Source organism: Prunus dulcis, chromosome 2, assembly GCF_902201215.1.
Source record: "Prunus dulcis chromosome 2, ALMONDv2, whole genome shotgun sequence".
Classification (NCBI taxonomy): Eukaryota; Viridiplantae; Streptophyta; class Magnoliopsida; order Rosales; family Rosaceae; genus Prunus; species Prunus dulcis.
This window is the reverse complement of record NC_047651.1, coordinates 11,171,730-11,193,611: the sequence shown is the minus strand read 5'-3', so window position 1 is coordinate 11,193,611 and position 21,882 is coordinate 11,171,730. Positions and strand designations below refer to the sequence as shown.

Below are 21,882 nucleotides of genomic sequence, written 5' to 3'. Positions count from 1 at the left end.
AGTAATTTAAAACCTTTTATGGAGCCAATTGTTGGATTTCTTTCCATAACGATTGGATTTCTTTCCATTATCTGAAAACTTTATTCAAATATGTATTTCTCAAAGGAAAAAAAATATAAATTTGAGATTAAATAACCCAATTTTCGTTTTAAGTATGACAACTTTATTTATTTATTTGAGTTTAATACTAGTTAAAAATTCAAATTTTTTTTTTTTAAAAATTGCGTGGGCAAAAAGGTAAATCTTATACATTGTGACATAATGTAAATTGTTTGTGACCTAAAAAGTAAAACAATTAATGGGTCAAACCCAAGTAGCCAAGTGAAAAAAAATATCACTAGCCTGGTAAAACATTTAAAATTTCATAAATTGCACTTAATTAACTTAAAATATATAAATTAAAAAATCAAGTTGCCACGTTAGTAGCATGTGCTAAGGAGCTAATTATTATTTAATGTGTAAAGGGTATCTTTTTAAAAAGTATTAGATAAATCATGGGAGATGATACGATAGATTAATCAGATTTTTTCCTTTCTTAATTTCACTCATTGATCATAAGAAAGTAAATATAAATGACTGTAGCTGATTGTATTTTATTTGGACATTAGAACCTTGATGAACTTTATTTGGTACTTGCAAATGATATTTAACAATCTATAATACCGTTAGAGTTAAGTCGTCAATATTTTACTACATGATTTTCGTTAAACCTAATTTATAAAAATTTCATAGCAACTAAAATTACCTTCTAAAGTAAGCCTTTTTTGAGTTATTGTTACAACGAAGTGTTTACGCATTTAGTACTCTTTGTTGTGCACTAACAACGAAGTGCTTTTGCACTTGGTAGTCTTCATTGTGCACTAACAATAACGTGCTTCTACATTTAGTAATTTTTGTTGTGCAGTAACATTAAAGTGTTTTTGCACGTTATAATTGTAAAAATAAGTACATAAAGTTGACCACAAGATAAATTTTTAACAAAAAAAAAATTGTGACACCATGATGTAACATTACAAACTATTTAATTATGAAAATTGGAGCTACAAGCCCCCAATGATTTGAAATTTACTCTTATAATTAATCTAAACCTAATATTGTTAAAACTAAAAGCCCACAAATTTTTTTTTGGTTGTTTAGAGTTTGCTTTCCAAATGCAATAATTTTCCCCTTCAAATTATGAGCATAAAAACAAAATTGCAAAATGTTATTTATCAAGTTTTTAGGTCACATTATTATCACATAGTAAATAAATAATTTTAGTTTTACTTGGTCTTTGGTAAAAATGCTCTCTACATCGTGAATTGTAGGTGTAGGACAAGCGATCGTATGGTGGGCCCATCAATGAAAACGTGTGGGGGAGGCGGTTGCGCATCAAAAGCTATCCTATCATATCATAATCAGATGCATACGGAACGTGGGGCCTCATGGCCACAACATCCACGGTAGAGATTCATTGCGTAGGACCTCTTCCTAAAGTCTACGACATCAACGGTCGAGATCTACCCGTTCTGAAAATGCAAAATAGTTGGGAATTACAATACTAGGACTTGGAGGCGGTTCTGACGGCCAAAACAAAACAAAGAGAGAGAAAGAGGAGAGAGAGAGAGAGAGATGGATAGGTAGGTGGGTAGCAGGCAGAGACTAGAAGAGTTTTTCCTCAGCTCACAGCTAAGCACTCGCTCACAGCGAAAACCAAACCCTCAAAAGCACATTTTGCTCTATCTCAATAATTTCATCGAACACCTTGCCTTCAGAGTTCAAACGCCATTCCAATTCTGCGAATGCTCTAGAGTCTCTCTCTCACGTTCAGTCTCTGAAAGAAGAAGCCAAGGAAGACAATGGAGTCCACTGAGTCCTCCTACGTGTCGTCACCGGAGGCCCCACGGAGGCGCTCATCCCCGCAGCCCAAATCACCAGCTTCAGGTCGTTCTCTCAGACACACACACACACACACACACACACTCTCTCTCTCTCTCTCTCTCTCTCTCTGATCTGATCCGCTTTCTCTCTCTGCTGTCTTTCCATGTGTGTGTTTTTCTGTGATTATTGGCGATTGCTGTTGTTTCTGTAGTTTAATTGTTCGGTTTAATGGTACAATCATGGCAATGCCAGCTTCGTTGAAGTCATGTTTGCTCTCTGTGTACTGAAACCCTAACCCTAATCCTTACCAACAACATTCTGTTTCTTTGCTGAGAAAATTGGAGGAGATTCGAATTGAAAGAAGATACTGTTCTAAATTACGTTTCAGTATATCAGATTTGGCCGAGCAAGTCTATTGTTGTATAGTTTTGTGCTCTAAACTGGTGTGATGGCCATGACGATTTCTTGTGATTGGTGCGATGGTCATAATATAGCATAATGAGTTCTATTGCGAGTGTCTTAAGAGTGAAACCTCGAATAGGATCTGATTTCCTTTAATCTTAATTGCCTTAGGTTTTTATTTCCCCCTCCTACTCAAACCAAATGGTGTCTTAGAAATTATCAGATTTTCTCGGAGTTACCGTGGGTCATACTTGGTAAGCTTGTATGTTGAATTGTGGTATGGTAGGAAACACCTGGACTCATGATTCAAATTGCTACGTGCGGATCCAGTTCGGCGTGCAAAGTGGGCATGTGAAATTTATGAGGGATTTTTCTTCTTGGCCTTGCTCTTTCTTTTGGTTTTAGGCCTTGTCTTATCATTGGCAAGGATGGAGGAAAAGAAACAGAAAAATTAAAGTATAGAACAGGAAAGGAAAGAAAGGAGTATGCATAAGACACTGTTCTTTCCCTGGCATGTTTTAAAAATCTGTAACACCTTAATTAAACTTTTGTAGGCCAACTGGAAAAGGGAGACATGTTATGCATTTATTAGTCTAGCATGAACAGATAGGATCTTTTCCTGGATTGTTTGATGCACAGTTGGGGATCACAAATAAATGGATTTGATAGCTTCTTAATAATTTTTGGTTTGCTTGGTTAGCATTTCACATGCTTATATGTTATTTCTAGAAAAATCCAATAAGTTCTGAATGTCAACTTTTTTGGTTGATTGATCAAATGCCTTTTTTATATTCTGTTTTTCAGGAATATTAACAGGTAATGGATCCTTTGTGGATAATAGACAGGGAAACTTAATTTTATACGTTTACTCACTAGATATAATGGAAGGAATTAAAGCAAATGTGAAGAGAGCTTAGTGAGTGGCAAACCCTTCACAGATGTTGTTTTTGTTTTACTTTTCCTTCATTTGTTTCTGTGTGAACTCTTGATATTTAACCTTTTCAAGGCGTTTGTGCACTTGCAATATGTAGTATTACTTTTACAGTTGTATGTAATATTCTTTCCAAGTTAGTTTCGACCAATTATTTCCTAGACACAAGTTAACTCATACATGTAGCTTCTGAAATGTAATAAACCAGCCTTGTTATTCTTATGCACTAGTTTTCTTCTGTTTTGCTTCTTCCAGATACTATGGAGAAGCCCACATACGTTAGGTTTCTGGTATCAAATGCTGCAGCTGGTTCTGTAATTGGAAAGGGTGGCGCAACAATCACTGATTTTCAATCGCAATCTGGAGCACGAATTCAGTTGTCACGCAATCATGAATTTTTCCCTGGAACAACCGATAGGATTATTATGGTTTCTGGATCAATTAATGAAATACTGAAGGCTGTGGACCTTGTTCTTGCTAAGTTACTGAGTGAGGTACTTGTTATGATATGGTTTCACATTATATGTTTCTTCAACAGTAGTAAACTATATATTTCTGGTGTTAACTGTGCTTTCTCTATGTCGGTAGCTTTATTCTGAAGAAACTGATGATGTTGAACCAAGAACAAAGCTGAGATTAGTTGTTCCAAATAGTTCTTGTGGTGGCATAATTGGGAAGGGAGGGTCTACTATAAAGTAAGAACTATTTCATAATAGCATAACATATTGTTGCCATGCTTACTGATGAAATAATACTTTTTCTCTTAAGGATAAGATTCTGAATTACTGTGTTTGAAAAACTTGTTTAATTTGTTCTGTCTTATAGAATTTCGGATATTAGAGTTTCATTTCTATCCACATTAAATGTTTTTGGTATATAGTTTGAAAATTCTCTGTTGATTAGATGATAGTGGGATTTATTGATGGCTGTCATGTAAGGTTTAGATATATCAGAAACACTGGTGAGAGCAACGCTTTTCCTGTTGTTTCCTTAAATAGAAGTGACAAAATAAAGTGACACTCCCTGTGTTTGTACTTCTCTCAAGCGTTGAGTTCATGTATAAAATGCTTATATTGCATCTTTACGTCACCAGTGACATAGCTATGACACTTTTATAAAAGGTACAGATACTTGAAATGTGATTCAAAGTATATTTGCATCTTTACTTCCATGGTTAGGAAACCCATCATTAATGCATAGTCTTAGTTCTACTAATATAAATGTGTTATGGTGATTCAAACATGTATCTAAGTAAGGAGAAAACTGAAGATATGAAATTGGAGATATTGTTCTTGACGAAATTGGAATGAAGTTGCACAAAGATGCTTGTAAAATGTCTAGATGAGGTTTTGGATAGAGTTTCTGCTGTTAGTAATCATGAGAGAATCATCAGTGTTTTTGCTAAACTAGTGGATTTACATGCTATAATTATTGAAGAGTGGTTAGTCAGCTCCATATTGTTGGGCTCCTGCTCAATAACATAACTCATTGAGTGAACTGGACTCTGTTAAATTATCTAGGCCTTGCAAAATGAAGGGCTGTTTTGGATTGTGATAGGGCTCTGAATGGCGCATGATGCTAGGTTGGCTGTTAATATCAAACAAAAGTTGTAGCTTACATGGAATTGTTGTGCCTGAGCCTGGTTCATATGGACTATAGTTAGACGCCTATCACCTGTCCATTTGTGTTGCCGATTCACTTGCTTATCTTGTTCAGCTACTCAATTTTGAAGGAGATCATGACTTATGAAGAGAGTTTTCAGTATACAGTTGACGGAGATGCCCTATTAATTCTTTTTTGGGGGGAAAAAAAGGAGGAAAAAGGGGGGGTTGGGGTTGGACAGCACACATCAGAGAGATTTAGTGAACTTTTAAGACAGGTGGCAGAGATGACCTATTTAATATTTTTTTGGAGTGGGGGTGTTTGTCGGGTGGCACATTGGTGCATATAGAGTAGTTCATATTGCGGGGTTGGTGGCACATTCGTGCGTGTGGAGTAGTTCTTATTTGAAAGAGACTTTTCTATAATGAAAAGATACAATCCATACGGTTGGACAAGGAGTCCGCATCAGCAATTATATTAAGTGGACATTTTGGCACTCAACTTCCCCTTTCTTAAAATTTTGTCATTTGTTTGTATTTTAAAATTGCTGGGCCTTGGCTTATATTTTTGCATGATTTGTTAAATTAAAGGACTTTCAATAAAACAACTCATACCAAGGGAAGCCATGCTTATTCCATGTTGCTTTGTAAGATAAAAAAGGCTTAGTAAGATAAAAAATGATTAGCAGCTTTTTGGTGCTTAGATGCTAAGGCAGAAGATTTACTAATTAGTATCTTTATGATTTTTGAAGGCATTATCGGCACCTGTATAGAGGACATTTTATTTTGTTTAATTTTTTTTTTTTGGTGGTAAAAATTTGTAAACTGATATTTTCCACCTATGTTTGATGAAAATTTTACTACTTTAATTTTATACTTCAGTGTCCTCATTTGTATGTGTCAGACCCCTCCTCACCCCCATCTCCCCTAAAAGTTGCTGACATTTTCCTTTGACCAGGTCATTTATTGAAGGGTCACAAGCTGGAATTAAAATATCCCCTCAAGACAATAATTATTTTGGGTTGAATGACCGGCTGGTGACAGTAACAGGAAATCTGGATGAACAGATGCGGGCGGTTGATTTAATTGTTTCTAAGCTATCTGAAGACCCCCATTACACTCAGTCTATGAATGCCCCATTTTCTTATCCAGGTGTGCCCGCTTATGATCATATTCTTAATTTATTGCTGTTAAAAAAAAAATCTTCATTTATGGAGCTGCTTGGGGTTTTTGCATGCTAATAGTGCAACTTGGTGTGATTGTGGGCACCCACTTTTGAAATGAATTAAGGAACATGATTTATTGATGGTGTATTGGTTTTTACTATTAAACGTTTATTTGTTTTTTGTTTCATCTTGAAATATGATTCTTTAGATTGTTTCAAGTAAATAAAGATTTGTTTTTCAAAACAAATTATTTTTAATTATTTTACATTCCATTTGCTGTCATGTAAAAATGCATAACATATTGGACTATGCTAGATCAGTATCCGAATTGGCGAGCACACTTCTGCTCGAGAGGAAAGAGGTTCCCAGTTTGGAACTCCTCTCCCCCACAAAAGAAAAAAGAATGTTATAACTATCAAAAGGTTCATAGAAATCTGATACTTACATGTTTCATTGTAGTTAGCCTGGGGTCTCTGATCACATTTGTTTTTCACTCGAGTACACCATATTTTTTTTCTGGATTAGGCGTCCTTGGTTATTGATTTTGTTAAATTAAATCCCTCAAAATATGTTGTGGTGTCCATTTTTTTTCCTTATTTAGGGGATACATGTGTTTTTATTTGAAAAAAGGCCAAGGTAACTTATTTATAATTGTTAAAGTTGTCAACTTCAAAATATTATAGCTTGCATTGAAAATGTTCCTTCTCTTTATGAATTTTGTATTTTAAATCATTCGTTGAGATCTCTCAAACAAGATACACAATGAAAATGAAATTATGTAAAACCAATTGAAGTAACTTTGATATATATGCATTGATCAAGAGATCCAGTCGTGATCCTTCTATAATTCAATCATAGCGCACACCAAAAATCTTCTCTATCTATGGTCTCATTTGTACAAGAGTCCAAGATGCTCTCATAGCTTTTCCCATGACTCCCAAAGCCTCTATGACAATGAATATATTATGTATTTAATTTCATCACTTGAGAAACATTAGATGGCACACAACTTGGTTACAAGAATCGTGCAATTTTATCATTGGTGCATCACACCAAAATAAGTAGGTTTAAGTGGTGTACCTATGGAACAAATTACATATGTAATGTTCCCTATGCATCTCCGAAACAAATACTATAAATTTTTTGTATGAGTTTATATTGGCTCTTTGTCTTGTTTGATAGAGTTTGAGGAGTACTAGTCAGAAGTACGAATTTTATGATAGACACGTATAATGAAAGATGAGTGATTTTACTTTTTGAGAAAAATTCTAACATCACTTAAGTTGGTTTCCTGTGTGTGTAAAAAGAATGGCACGTTCGTAGTTTCTGTTCTTTTCCTTGTATGTGTGCATCCATTTGACTCTTCTACTTGGGCAACACTTGAAAGGTCTGAAAGTCATTTGACAGGAGCTAATAAATTTGTAACCCTGTGACCGGGATCCAAATTTTCGTTTTAAGTTTTCTGCGCAATTGAGGGGCATGGCTTGGCCTTGCACTTAGGACAAGCCCTTTAGAAAGTCGGTGGATTTATGAGTGACCTATCCGAGTAGGGCCTTGTAGTGGACGTTCTGTGTGTGTTAACATTTTATGACAATATTTGAAGATCATAATATTTTTTTACTGTTTTTGTAAATAGTGATTCTTGATGGCCATTTGTTTCCCTGCATGATTTCATATAATTGCCTAAATTGGATTGTACAAAACTGTTATGGTGAGATTTGATGCCTAGTAAGTTCTCTCCAACTGAACTTATAGGTGTTTTCTTCTCCGGTTTTCATGGTATTCCATATACATATGTGCTTCCTTCTGTTGCCACAGCAGCGTACAATGCAATGAGCTATGGACCACCAAATGGGACTGGAGGAAAGTTTCAGAATAACAAGGTTCATCCTTTTTCCACTAAGATATAATCTTATTTAAATTAACAGACATGCAGGGACTTGTGATATAATTTTTCAAGAACAGATATGCTTATTAGGCTGCCATTTTCTTGACTTGTTAGTGTTGAGGAGGGATAATAGTTGTGAATTCACATTAAAATATTACAAAAGTTAAAATGAGACAGTGGACGTGCTTGAAAACATGACTTGTCAAGTGGTTCTTCTGGAACTGATTTATACTATGCTCAGAATAGATAAAGTAAAATTGGAAGTTCTGTTGGTAGGTGCATCAAAATGTGTCATTGATTTGATCTGTTAGTCCGTTTGGAAGTAGAAATTATTGCATTAGCCTCATTGCCATGGAGGTTAAAAAGTGCCACGGAGTGACAATGTGTCCTGCATAATTTTGTCATTAAAAAATGTAATTGATCTCGATTTTAAGAGCATAATTGTTTCATTTTGTCTATCTCTCTGTCCGATCTTCATTAATTAAAAAATGCCATTTTCCTTTCTTGATCCATTATGAGTGGTTCTAGCCTTCTAGAAAGAGGATACTGGGTATGGTTTTAATTGTTTGTATGTTGTGCAAAATGGCTGCTCGACACCCCAACATTTTACCATTGCATAGGGTTTGCTGCTGTGAACTAATACTTTTTGTAATCCATCCTTTTTCTGATGCTCCATCCCTGTTTTCTAAATCATCAGCACTGTTTTTTTTCTTTTTCTTTTGGGCATGTCTGAGTCAAAACAAGCTACCTTCATCCTTTGAGCTGTTGATTTTCAAGTGACTAAAGACATTCTTTTGTTTTCTAGGAGGATCGAAGTAACTCGGTCACTATTGGCGTTGCAGATAGTCATATCGGGTTGGTTGTTGGCCGTGGTGGAAGGACCATAATGGAGATCAGTCAGGTTTATAATTAGCAACTTATGTCTTTTACCTTCATAACATCTGCAGAAGCTCTAACCAGTGAATTTGTTTTTGCAGGCTAGTGGGGCCAGGATAAAGATATCTGATAGGGGCGACTTCATGTCTGGAACTACTGATAGGTATAAGGAAATGTTGAGATCATTTGTTTGCTGCTCACGCTATGATCTCCAATATTTTAACTTTCCTCCATCTCTCAAATTCTGCAGGAAGGTGACAATAACAGGGTCACAGAGGGCGATCCGTGCTGCCGAGTCTATGATACTGCAGAAGGTGGCCTATGCTTCCGAAAGGGCGATGGAATAGCTTTTCCGACTATCTCAACTCATTCTCTTCGAGAATCTCTTGGTGGACCTGTCTGAATTTTTCTTAAACATTTTCTGATATTTAAGTGTGTCCACTTACGTTCTCACGGGATGATAATTTGGTTGAGAAAAATCTGAATGGTGTAGTAGGAAGCAAGAACGGGAAACAAATTTCTTTTTGGCAGAAGAGCAACTTACAGGGGCTATCTGAGACGACCTATAATATTTCAGGAAGGAAAATGTTGGAGAAAGTCATTATTTATTGACCAAATAGAAGGATTAGCAATTATTTCTTAATTTTATACAATTGTAACTTCTGAATTTGTAGGTGTTGTCTGAATACTTTGTTAGATATTGTCGATCAAATCATCAAGTTCTTATAATGAAACATTTTTTCCCTGTTGGATATTGAACAACCCGGATTTATGTATATTTAATGTGAGATACTCAATTCATTCCATAATTGTGAAGATTGTTGTCTTAATTCGGAATGAAATAGTTATCATGTTGCAACAAAAAAAATTCCTTTATTCCGTTCTTTAAGAAAAAGAGACATCCGTTATATTTAAGTATTCTAACTTATACAAGTTAATAAGCTGAGTTTTTATGCATAAAGTAGATGTATTAGTTGCATTTACGCATTTTTATACATAAATACACGCTCATACATGCATTAGTGAGCACATGGGATTTTCATGTTGGGTTCGACCATTCTGTTACTTTTTTTTACTAGGAAAAGAGAAGGTTACAACAGAAAACCTCCAGGGCACCATACCCAAAGAGGTCGAAATATAAGCTATTGAGAATAGAAAGGGGGAGGCAAGAGTCCCACACTTTAGAAGGAGAAAGCGAATGCCCTAAACTAGCTAAAGCATCAACCACAGAATTCACCTCTCGAAACACATGTTGAAAACACTCGACCATTCAGGTGAACCGAATTGATGGTTGCATTTTGTTGCTAAACCCTAATCAAGGAGTAGGAATTGAGACAAGGTCAATGCGTTGTGCGTCAGTTCCCAACCTTTTTGAATCCTAAATTACTTTAGAACAATCCTTTTGAATCCTAAATTACATTTGTTGATCACCATTTGGTTAATGAGTTGATTTGTGCATGGTAAAAAATGATTACTATTCCACATGGCCAAAATTTTTAAGAAAATATTAAATTTGAGAAATTATATCTTGCTAGACTATCTAGCAACTTAAAATACTCATATTGTCAGACTATCAATTTATGCCATTTGTTTCTCTTGTTAGATTTCGTAGTAACATAAGATGATTCATTCATTATGCGGTTCGGATAAGGAGCCTGGCAACATAAATATCAGTTTGGCAAGAGAAGATTATACTACTTCTTGGCTGATTCTCACATGAATGTGTTTACTTTCTCAAAACAAGAAAAGGGTTTTAAGGGTGTCTTGCATTTTTGGCATCTCTGTTTCGAGTCACTGATATACAGCTTGTCTACATATTACCATTATGCAATGTAAAATTAAGTTTCTCAATAAAACCATTTGCAACACATTTACTTACACATCAAACCATGTCTCTTAAAATGGAGAAAAACTTGGTACATTACGTAACACTGTTCTATCATTCTTAATTAATCATATATCGTTATAAGTGATAATCAATTCACATGACGACGATAATTAAAAATATTAAAACAATGCTATTCTCGTGACTCATGACATGCAAGTTCTTCCCAAAAGAAAAGATTGATGGCTTGTAGAGTAGAACATAAACTTTCTTTATTATTTGACACAAACAAAAAAAAAACTTTCTTTATTAATAGTATAATCGGACTAACAATGTGATAATTTTAAATGTTCAACAGGGAAAGGTGGCATGCACATATGCTACGTCCGCCACCACATTTATACCGATATATGGATGCATGCATAAAGTGATGGTGAAATCTAAGCACTTATTTCAGAGTTACAAATGGGCAACATGAAAATTTATCTAACAGTCAAATAAGTTCATGTAATATTATATTCATGGTGAATCATCTTCCCCGCCTCCACCACCGTATCCTGACCCATAACCTGATCCGTAGCCAGAGCCCCTACCACCGCCGTGGTCACTTCCACCACCGCCACCACCGCCACCTCCTCCACCACCACCGCCACCGCCACCTCCCTTGCCGCCTCCGCTTCCATATCCACTTCCACTTCCATATCCGGAGCCATAACCTGACCCACTTCCTGAACCCGAGCCTCCACCTCCGCCTCCACCACCACCTTTACCTCCTCCGCCGCCTCCACCACCTCCTTTCCCACCACCAGACCCATATCCCGAGCCACTGCCGGACCCATATCCAGACCCAGAACCACCATTTGCACCATATCCACCACCACCGCCACCGCCTCCACCTTCACCTCCACCGCCTCCTCCTTCACTACCATACCCTGAGCCACTCCCATAGCCATGCCCCGAACCATACCCGGACCCGGACCCGGCAGCTGAACCACCACCTCCTCCCTCTCCTCCTCCTCCTCCACCTCCACCACCACTACCCCTACCTCCGTTGATAGCCTTTGATGACCTAGCAGCAAAGGAGAGCTCCACGAGGAGCAAAACCAAGAATGCAGCACCAATCACCTTAGTGCTGGCCATATTCAAACTTCAAAAACTCAATGTGGGTTGTGTAGGTTGGTCAAGATTCTTGAGAATGTGAATATATTTAAGCGTACTGGTTGATGTTTGTGAGTGAATAAGTTTCCTCAAAAACCAATGCTAGCTGTGAGTGCACAAGGCAATAAGGTCTCTATATATAGGCATCCGAAAGCAAAGCCAAGGTACTTTTTCAAACTTTGATGACAACATGATATTCTAGTAGCTTCTTTTGCACTTACTAAATTATCATCAATGGGGACGTGTCTCTGTTTTTCTTGATTGTTAGTGGCATTGGTGGTGGTGGTGGGTGTGGCGGTGGTGCTTTTGTGGGTGATCCCGTGTTCTTGTCTTCATGCAATTCCTTGCTGTTCAATGAAAGTCTTAGCTCCACTTTTGACTCCAAATGGTCCTATATAGGGATCTACTTAGGACGTGGGCCCACATGCCAATGCCATGCCAATAAGATGCATTCACACTTCAATAATCTGTGTTGCATATATGAAGGACATACTTAGTGCATGAGTTTTCCCATTAATGATTCAACGAATTAGCTACTGGTAGTGGTGTTATTAATTATTTTTTGGTTATGTGTGTTACATGTGTGTTTCAGATCGTGGGTTCTCATTAGTATATTAGTCACATATCACAATTGTGGCCAAAATGACACCTAGCTAGTTGGAATTCTTCGCCATCCTTGTGAAAATGGTTTGAAATACGGGTTATTGTGGGCATAACGAATGGGAATTCAAGTGTTACAAATTGAAGATGATTCGAAGATTTTAATCAGGTTGTTACAAGGTTCCCAATTACCTCCTCCTTGGCATCTCTTGTCACTAATGCAAAACGCCAACATGGTAACTGATGATCTACTTGTATTTGGTTTACACACTTTCCTTTGCCTTTGTCTTTGAAGTTTATGTATGATTTGGAATTCGTAGAGGATCCTCCTTGTAATTTTTTTTTGATTAAAAAAGTTATCAACTCTAATTGCAAGATTTTATAGTAATCATTGTCGTGATGGCATATTAGATCATACTAATATACCGTGATTAACTCGGGCATTGATCACCATATACACAAAGCTAGCTCTAAACCCTAAACTCTAATATCCAAACTCTAAACTTACTGGAATTTATCTCTAAAAAACTAAAACTCAATCCTATATGACAACTTGACAAGCACTTGGCATTCGCAAGTCATGGCTTGCCATCAAATAATCTCAAATAACAGCTGTAAATTTTGCTGACTCTCCTTTGTGATCATGAACATCATTTTCACATCATGTTCCCTTGGCAAATTTTTAATAACCAACAAAATAAAAAGAAGAAGAACCGATAGGCCTACGCGTATGAAAGGTTATCTCAAACTTTGACAATTGAATTGCGCTTTGCTATGGTTAGCCATTTCAACAACAATTATGCTTTTGGAAGGTCCTGAAAATCTCAGGCCACAAAAACCCACTACTCTCTCTCTCCTCACCAACCCAAATTCTTTCCTTAATCGATATCGCATGTGTTAGTGGGTCTTTCTTGAAAAGTACGCTTTGAATGACAAATGGACCTATATATGTTCTTCCCTATCTTACTTTGCGTGAGTGACCATTTAGGGCTAGCTTGCATGCACTTCACCCCTAATCATAGCAATGTATGTGTACAGTGTACCCATCATATCTTACCAAAACAGCATGGGCTCTAAGTATATTCTTAAGAAAATACTCACTCTCTTTCTTCTATAAGTCGGAACTCCTATTTTTCTATTAATCATAATTAATTTGATATGATAAATAAATTATTTTTAATTATTTTTAATGGAAATCTTTTTGCATAATTGTGAATAGCATGAAAGCGTCTCATTCGACTGGAGAAGGAGGCAAGTCATGTGTAATTAGGATAATGCTTACCTTCTTGCCCATAAGGAGGAACTTCTCCTTACCTATGAATGTGGCTCAACTACAAACTAACATTTGTCTTGTTTTTTTTTAAAAAAAAATTCTCAAAGGTGCATTTGTTTTTCACATTAATCATTCTTAACAAGAGAGACATATATCAATTATAATTGAGCCACATCAGTAGAGAAAGAGAAGTTTCTCCATATGCGCAAGAAGAGAAGCATTATTCGCTTATCGATTGAGCATAGTTTGTATAGGTTTGTATCCACATTTAAAGGATCACATGCTTAGTGGACTGATTTGAGGATGCAAAAGAGACAGTGGAAGACTTCGTACGCGGCCCTAGTCCTTAACTAGTGGTTTACGCGTAATCATGAAATCATGATTCACGTGCGGTATTGGGAGGTATTGATTGACATGTGTCATCATAATAATACGACATGTGTTATCATAATAACATAATTGGTTAGTTTAAGGATCAAACTCACAGTTTATCGCACTCATTCTATTGTACCAAGTGTTGTGTGAGCTAATTAGGGGATTTATATCCTAATCAGCGTAGTTGATTAATTCTTGTACACTAAGAACATAATTACCTCTCTTGATAAACACATTTACGTGAACCTTATGTAACCCCTATGTCAGAGCCAGTTTTTTGGACAAAAATGAAAAATGAGGCATTTTTGTTTAATACTTACCTCATTTTGAACAAACATTAAAATAAAAAAGTTTCAAACCTAGATGATAAGTAAGTCCCATTTATATGAAAATAAATTAAAAAAACCCAAAATAGTTCAAAATAAAGCCCAAAAAACATTAGTTCCACACATAAAAGGCCTTTTTGCTAGTATACTTATTAGATTGGAGGTGTGTAGGAGACATATTTCCTTTGAGAGAGAAATATGCCTTGCATTGATCGAGCTACCTCAATACCCAAGAGATACTTGAGTCCACCAAGGTTCTTCATCTCAAATTCTGTGGCCAAATAGTCTTGCAATTGAAATATTTCTTGTTCATCATTCCCCGTAATAATCAATATCATCAACATAGATTATTATTGACAGGACCCGACCCAAATTCCACTTTGGAATCCAAGCCGAATCTTGTGCGTGTCCAACACCTGGTGGTTGCCGGACACAATTGACCAAATTGCCCTTCTAACCAAAATTTCATGAAATTTAAGTGCGAGTTCTGTCGAAAATTCGGCAGAGTCTCCCTTGTAAATTGAACATTTTCCAAAAATTTCTACCTGTAAAACAAGCATATATGTTTATATATAACCCAACTGCCAGCATGCATTAAATTATATCCAAGAAAATCAAGCATCATATCACTCTGGCCTCGGACCTCAACAAATCAAATAAATTATCCTGCTAATAAAAATTCATCTCAACTTTCAAAACAACAATAGTACATTAACAATCTCAAACACTCCAACTCGTGGCTGCACCTTGAAACCTTAGACTGACTACGTACCCTTTCTGAGGGATCAAGCCACACGTAGTTCTTTCCCTTTAGTAATGTAATTGAATATCTTATTCATTCATCATATTGCCATGTGTTGTGCAAATCAAACTGAATTCTCATGTGTGTGTTATCCTCAGTCATATTCACAACTCTAAAACAATACTTTGCAACTTCTCAATATTCGTAACAATCATATACTGGATATAGATAAGCCATATACTGAACTCCCTCTATTTTAATTTAAGAACATCTCAAAACTGAAATTTTCTCCACCTAAGCGTACCGCCATTCCTAATCCATCAATCCTATTAATACCGTCAATTCCATCCTCGCAGGCCTCGGAGACACCAAGTCTACTCAAGCCGCAACCCTCTTAGGCCTCTGAGACACTACTTCGATCCAATGGTCCAAACCTATCGAACCCGGAAATCGCACAATAGGCGAAATCCGTTTGAAGCTCAAATGGTATCCAAATTGGAATCAGAACATACCTACGTGCTCGTGACAACTAGGGGATCGCATCGAGACATAATGCCCCTTTCTATAGTGCCCACGCACCGCCACAAGCGCCGGTAGAGCATGGGTGCCCAAAGCGATAACGACCGTCGAAAAATTCTCAAAATTAAGAGCCAAGCTTCCTACCCTAGGTTCAAGACATCAATTGGAGCCACTTTTGTTCTCGGACCTACCATGAAAAGTCGACGAAAGTGGTCAGAATTGGAGGCCGAAAACTTGCCAAACCTCCATCGCTTAAAATCATTCCAAAACTCAGAAATTTCTCCTAACCAACACAACTAGCAGCTAGAACACTTCGACAGGATAGAAAAGCATACCTGGATAGAAGCAAATGGTGGTCAGAATTGCTCTAACTAGCGTTGGAATTTTCTAACAAAAACTAGACGATTTTCTGTGTTTTTGGCAGCTGTTACGGTTGGGAATGGTTGGAAATGGAAGATGAGGTAATAATGGTTCAACATGACCTATTCCGTGGTCGATGGCTGTGGCTCCAAGCGCCAATCGGCTGTGCAAGGGGGAGGGGTTGCGTGCGACTCAAAGAGAGAGAGAGAGAGAGAGAGAGAGAGAGAGAGAGAGAGAGAGAGAGAGAGAGAGAGAGAAATTTTGGTTTTAAAAACCAATTTGGCAAAATTACGATTTTGCCCATACTTGAATTTTGATCGTATCTCCCTCGTTACAACTATGATTTGAGCCCACTACGTGTCTACGAACTCATATCGATGTGCTCTACGCAACGGTATAACTAAAATCCCCAAATTCCTTCCAGAATAAAAAGTCAACTTTTAAACCATTAAAATTTTTCGGGGTAAAAAATGTCTTTTACTTGAATAAATTAATAATTAAATATTAATTTAGGATCTGGTTGTTACAATCTACCCCCCTTTAAAAATTTTCATCTTCGAAATTTACGTACCTGTCACTCGAAGAGAAAAGGGTATTGATCCCGCATTTGGTCCTCGGGTTCCCAAGTGGCCTCTTCCACATTATGACTCCTCCACAAGACTTTTACAAATGGGATCTCCCTAGAACGCAGTACATGTGTCTTCAAATCCAAAATCTGAACTGGTTGCTCCATATAAGTGAAGTCATCCTTCAATTCTATTGGTTGTTCCTCCAAAACATGGGAATGATCAGAGATATATTTCTGGAGCACCGAGACATGAACTACATCGTGAAAACGGGAAAGATCTAAGGGTAAAGCAAGCCTATAGGCTACTGGGCCCACACGCTCCAAAATCTCGTATGGTCCAATGTAACGGGGACTTAGCTTTCCCCGTTTCCCAAATCTCACTATACCTTTCCTAGGTGATAATTTTAAGAATACCAAGTCACCAACCCCAAACTGTAGATCTTTTCTTCTGTTATCGACATAACTCTTTTGTCGGCTATGAGCTGCCTTGAGTCGTTCTCTACTCAGTTCAACCTGTTTCTTTGTTCTTTCCACGTCCTCAGATACCTCTGACCTGTGCTCGGCCACTTCATCCCAAAACAAGGGTGTTCTACACTGTTTCCCGTACAGAGCATCAAATGGCGACACCCCAATACTCGCCTGATAATTGTTTTCAAACACTTACTGATGCCTTTTACTCAGCCAAGCCGACAAACCAAAATATTAAGAAATGTCAATAGTTCACTAGAACAAGGATGCACACAAGGTGCCGAGTCCACAGGAATTTAACATAATCTCTGATACCAAGTTGACAGGACCCGACCTAAATTCCACTTTGGAATTCGAGTCGAACTCTGACACCTGTTGGTTGCCGAACACAATTGAACAAATTGCCCTTCTAACCAAAATTCCATGAAATTTAAGTGCGACTCCTGCCGAAAATTCGGCAAAGTTTCCCCTGTAAATTGAACATTTCCCAAAAATTTCTACCTGTAAAACAAGCATATATGTTTATTTATAACCAAACTGCCAGCATACATTAAATTATATCCAAGAAAATCAAGCATCATATCACTCTGGTCTCGGGCCTCAACAAATCAAATAAATTATCCTGCTAATAAAAATTCATCTCAACTTTCAAAACAACAATAGTACATTAACAATCTCAAACACTCCAACTTGTGGCTGCACCTTGTAACCTTAGGCTGCCTACGTACCCTTATTGAGGGATCAAGCCACACAGTTCTTTCCCTTTAGTAATGTAATTGAATATCTTATTCATTCATCATATTGCCATGTGTTGTGCAAATCAAACTGAATTCTCATATGTGTGTTATCCTCAATCATATTCACAATTCTAAAACAATACTTTGCAACTTCTCAATACTTGTAATAGTCATATACTGATTATAGATAAGCCATACACTGAACTCCCTCTATTTTGTTTAAGAACATCTCAAAATTGAAATTCTCTCCACCTAGGCGTACCCCCATTCTTGATCCGTTAATCCTATTAATACCGTCAATTCCATCCTCGCAGGCCTCGGAGACATCAAGTCTACTCGAGCCGCAACCCTCGCAGGCCTCAGAGATACCACTTTTATCTGAGCCACAATCCTCGTAGGCCTCGAAGACACCAAGTCTACTCGAGTCGCAACCCTCGCAGGCCTCGGAGATACCACTTTTATCTGAGCCACAATCCTCGCAGGCCTTGGAGATACCATTTCTATCCGAGCCGCAATCCTCGCTCCCCACGGTTCAGGGGTTCCCAAAACACGTAGGGCATTATTTATAAATAAGACTATTTCAAAGAAAGTAGAGGGTACCCTCGTGGTGGGTTTGAAAAACCATATCCCAAACATATATCAATACTTTCCCTTTATTTCACAATTCATTTGCCGACCTTTATATCAACTTTATGATAATTTGATTCTCAACTATACTTAAAAGGTATATGCCACAATCTGATAAATTACTCATTCTTGATTAAGACTCATTTACACGGTCATTTAAATACTTCTAAAAGGATATAACTGCTGCCTTGGAAGACTCATGGTCAACCGAGGGGTCAAACCACCTAAACTTAGTTAACGGGGCCTACGGGGCCACGACCTCCGATCACAATTTGTGGAGTCCCAATAGGTTCAACGCACTCTTTTGAACCTACCCTGCAAGTCTGCTCCAAATCGAATGATCGGACGGCTACGATTTATCCTACCCTAGAGTTCGCGATTTCGGGGTATTTGAGGCTCCGATTCACGATCCGTCGAATCCTATACGATCTTGGAAATACAAGGTACAACATATGTGAATTTGAGTTCTATCCAACGGTCTAAACCTATCGAACTCGGAAATCGCTGAATAGGCGAAATTCGTTTGAAGATCAAACAGTATCCAAATTGGAATCAGAACATACCTATGAGCTCGTGACAACTGAGGGATCGCAATGAGACACAATGCCCCTTTTCTACAGTGCCCACCCGCGGCCACAAGCGCCGGCAGAGCTCGAGTGCCCAAAGCGATAACGATCGCCAGAAAATTCTCAAAATTAAGAGCCAAGCTTCCTACCCTATGTTCAAGACATCAATTAGAGCTACTTTTGTTCTTGGACCTACCGCGAAAAGTCGATGGAAGTGGTTGGAATCGGAGGCCGAAAATCGGCCAAACCTCAATCGCTTAAAATCATTCCAAAACTCAGAAATTTCTCCTAACCAACACAACCAGCAGCTAGAACACTTCGAGAGGATAGAAAAGCGTACATGGATCGAAGTAAATGGTGGTTGGAATCGCTCAAACAAGCGTTGGAAATTTCTAACAAAAACCAGACTGTTTTCTGCATTTTCCGGCGGCCGCTGCGGCTGGGTATGGTTGGAAAAGGAAGACGAGGTAACAGTGGTTCTAACATGACTTGTCCCATAGCCGGTGGTTGAGTGTGCCGGTGGCTGTGGCTCTAACAGCCAACCGGCTGTGCAAGGGGGAGGGGCTGTGTACGACTCAGAGAGAGAGAGAGAGAGAGAGAGAGAGAGAGAGAAATTCTGGTTTTAAAAACCAGTTTTGCAAAATTACAATTTTGCCCCTACTTGCATTTTGATCGTACCTCTCTCGATACAACTCATATTTGAGCCCATTACATGTCTATGGACTCATCTCGATGTGCTCTACGCAACCATACAACTGAAATTCTCAAATTCCTTCTCGAATAAAAAGCCAACTTTTAAAACATTAAAATATTCCGTGGTAAAATTATCTTTTACTTGAATAAATTAATAATTAAATATTAATTTAGGATCGGGTTGTTACAATTACAGCTCTCAGCCTCCCCTTTTGGTGTCTTAAGAACAAAGTATGATATGAGTTACTTTGCTTGAAACCATTGCTCTTCATTGCCATGGTGAACCATCCAAACCATGCGTGAGGCGACTGTGTCAATTCGTACAACACCTTTCTTAACTTGCACACCATACTAGTCTGAGTAGAAGTAGTGTATCCAGGTGGAATGTCCATGTATACCTCCTATGTGAGTTCTCCATGCAAGAAAATATATATATTTTTACATCAAACTGGTGTAGTGGCTGTAAGCCCCTGAAAATTCCAGAATATTGTTACGCCCACTATATTAATTGCACGGTCCTATTTGAGGTAAGTGGAATTTTTTTTCACAATTATATACCACTATTACATTTGAGAATAAATTATTTTCGACAAATTTGAGTTTAGAATTTTGGTATTTTCGACAAGCTTGTGGTATTTTTTGGAAGTTGGAAGTATTTTTGGTGAATTTTTGAAGTTGGAAAATAAGAAAATCAAAAAATACTAACGGCACATGGAAGTGTGTAATTAGAACACATGGCAACATGTGATTGGCTGGTCCATCAATGATTGAGTTAATATATATTTTTTGAGATACAACTAGGTTCTATTGTGTTAGGCTTATAGTTTTTAATATTGTTGTGCATATTTTGAGAATAACAAATTATTACTTATTTATCTAATCTATTTCAAGTGCGATAAGTTGTAAGGAGTAGATTATCACATCCTGGGATCGGCTCCGCCAATAGCACAATATTGTCTGCTTTGGGCCCCCTCTTTGCCTTTACAGTTTTGTTTCTGGGAGCTCATGAGCAACTTCCCAGTGGGTCACCCATCCTGGGATTGCTCTTGTCCCAACTCACTTAATTTTGGAGTTGTCCTGACTCCGAAGCCAGTGAGCTCCCAAAAGGCCTCGTGCTAGATGGAGGCGAACATGTACATATAAGGCACATCACCCATTTCTCCGTTGGTTAATGTGTGATGTTACAATCCACTCCCTTAAGGGCCCGACATCCTCGTCGGCACACTCGCAACACATGGTAGAGTGGCTCTGATACCAAATTGTCACATCCCGGGATCGGCTTTGCCGTAGCACGATATTGTCCGCTTTGAGCCCCCTTCTCTGCCCTCACGGTTTTGTTTCTAGAAGCTGACGAGCAACTTCCCAGTGGGTCACCCATCCTGCGATTGGTCTAGCCCCAACTTGCTTAACTTCGGAGTTCCCCTGACTCCGAAGCCAGTGAGCTCTCAAAAGGCCTTGTGCTAGATGGAGGCGAGCATGTACATATAAGGCACATCACTCCCTTCTCCGTTGGTCGATGTGGGATGTTACACAGATATTCCCAAATGGATCAAAAATAGTGTACACACTGGAAGACATTTGGAACATTGAAGCAAGAAGCCGATATTCAAGCAAATATTTCTTCAATACGTAAGAGTTAGGTTATTCCTGTAAAACTCTTTGTGGATTGAACAATTAAGGCTTTTTACATAGATTGGCCTTAGGTCCTTTTATGCATTCGTATCATACATGAACAATTGTTTTATGTAAAAATATTGGCTAAGTATGAAAAATGGTTTTTCGTATTAATCATTTTCTCAAGATAATTTTTAACGGCTTTTATTCCTGACTTTTCAAGTAAGAAAACTTGATTTTATGGGATTTTTTTTAATGAAGTATATATTGACTTAATGAGCCATCATTTTTAGCCTAAATTGTATTTTGAACTAAAACCGATTTTTCATATTTTGAATTGGTGGGAATTTGATTTTCTAGTATTTTTATTTGAATCCAAATGAGGGTACTTCCTTATTTACATTGTAAACTTAAGTAAATGGAATAATATAAAAATAAATGAAAGTAAAACGACAACAACTATATTCCTAACAACTATTATTTTCCAAAGGCATTATTTTTCCAACATCTATATTTCTATGCTTATAAATATGTCTTCAGATTTTTGTAAAAAAAAAAAAAAAGACAACTCAATATGTTCATCCAAGCTTACAAGCATTCATCATACTCCAAATATCATTTTCTCTTGAGCCAATCCTGTTCAAATTCATACAAGAGTTCTAGTGTCCAAATTACTTATGTATCACCTACTCAGAAAGGAGAGTTAT

At 37.6% G+C, this 21,882-nt stretch overlaps 3 protein-coding genes across 5 annotated transcripts; 1 reads left to right on the top strand and 2 right to left on the bottom strand.

Moving 5' to 3' along the window:
* The first annotated feature begins 1,579 nt into the window (after positions 1-1,579).
* LOC117617704 (protein BTR1) lies at positions 1,580-9,521 on the top strand. 3 transcript variants are annotated; one of them, XM_034347193.1, is made up of 8 exons: positions 1,580-1,923; positions 3,449-3,687; positions 3,782-3,888; positions 5,753-5,946; positions 7,782-7,843; positions 8,654-8,749; positions 8,826-8,887; positions 8,975-9,521. In XM_034347193.1, the coding sequence occupies exons 1-8, from the start codon at positions 1,839-1,841 to the stop codon at positions 9,069-9,071; spliced, it is 942 nt and encodes a 313-aa protein (XP_034203084.1). In that variant the 5' UTR covers positions 1,580-1,838; the 3' UTR covers positions 9,072-9,521. The 3 variants fall into 3 exon arrangements, with proteins under 3 accessions (XP_034203084.1, XP_034203083.1, XP_034203082.1); XM_034347192.1 differs by having other exon boundaries at positions 7,779-7,843; XM_034347191.1 differs by having other exon boundaries at positions 7,716-7,843.
* Positions 9,522-10,839: 1,318 nt separating this feature from the next.
* Positions 10,840-11,801, bottom strand: LOC117619571 (glycine-rich cell wall structural protein 2-like). Its single transcript, XM_034349561.1, has one exon. It carries the CDS (start codon positions 11,687-11,689, stop codon positions 11,069-11,071), a length of 621 nt encoding a protein of 206 aa, XP_034205452.1. The 5' UTR covers positions 11,690-11,801; the 3' UTR covers positions 10,840-11,068.
* A 4,675-nt stretch (positions 11,802-16,476) lies between these two features.
* On the bottom strand, positions 16,477-18,173 carry LOC117618115. The gene is made up of 2 exons (XM_034347734.1): positions 17,970-18,173; positions 16,477-17,109 (listed from the first exon to the last, which is right to left on the bottom strand). Exons 1-2 carry the CDS (start codon positions 18,171-18,173, stop codon positions 16,477-16,479), a joined length of 837 nt encoding a protein of 278 aa, XP_034203625.1.
* Between the last annotated feature and the right edge of the window lie 3,709 nt (positions 18,174-21,882).

Excerpts from the sequence above, each read along its gene's own strand:
- LOC117617704 (XM_034347191.1), top strand. The coding sequence starts at position 1,839 with ATGGAGTCCACTGAGTCCTCCTACGTGTCGTCACCGGAGGCCCCACGG. Across the intron at positions 3,889-5,752 it reads AAGGGAGGGTCTACTATAAA|GTCATTTATTGAAGGGTCAC; the intron begins GTAAGAACTATT and ends TCCTTTGACCAG. Across the intron at positions 7,844-8,653 it reads GAAAGTTTCAGAATAACAAG|GAGGATCGAAGTAACTCGGT; the intron begins GTTCATCCTTTT and ends TTTGTTTTCTAG.
- LOC117619571 (XM_034349561.1), bottom strand. The coding sequence starts at position 11,689 with ATGGCCAGCACTAAGGTGATTGGTGCTGCATTCTTGGTTTTGCTCCTC.
- LOC117618115 (XM_034347734.1), bottom strand. The coding sequence starts at position 18,173 with ATGGTATCTCCAAGGCCTGCGAGGATTGTGGCTCAGATAAAAGTGGTA. Across the intron at positions 17,110-17,969 it reads CTGCGAGGATGGAATTGACG|GCGAGTATTGGGGTGTCGCC; the intron begins GTATTAATAGGA and ends AACAATTATCAG.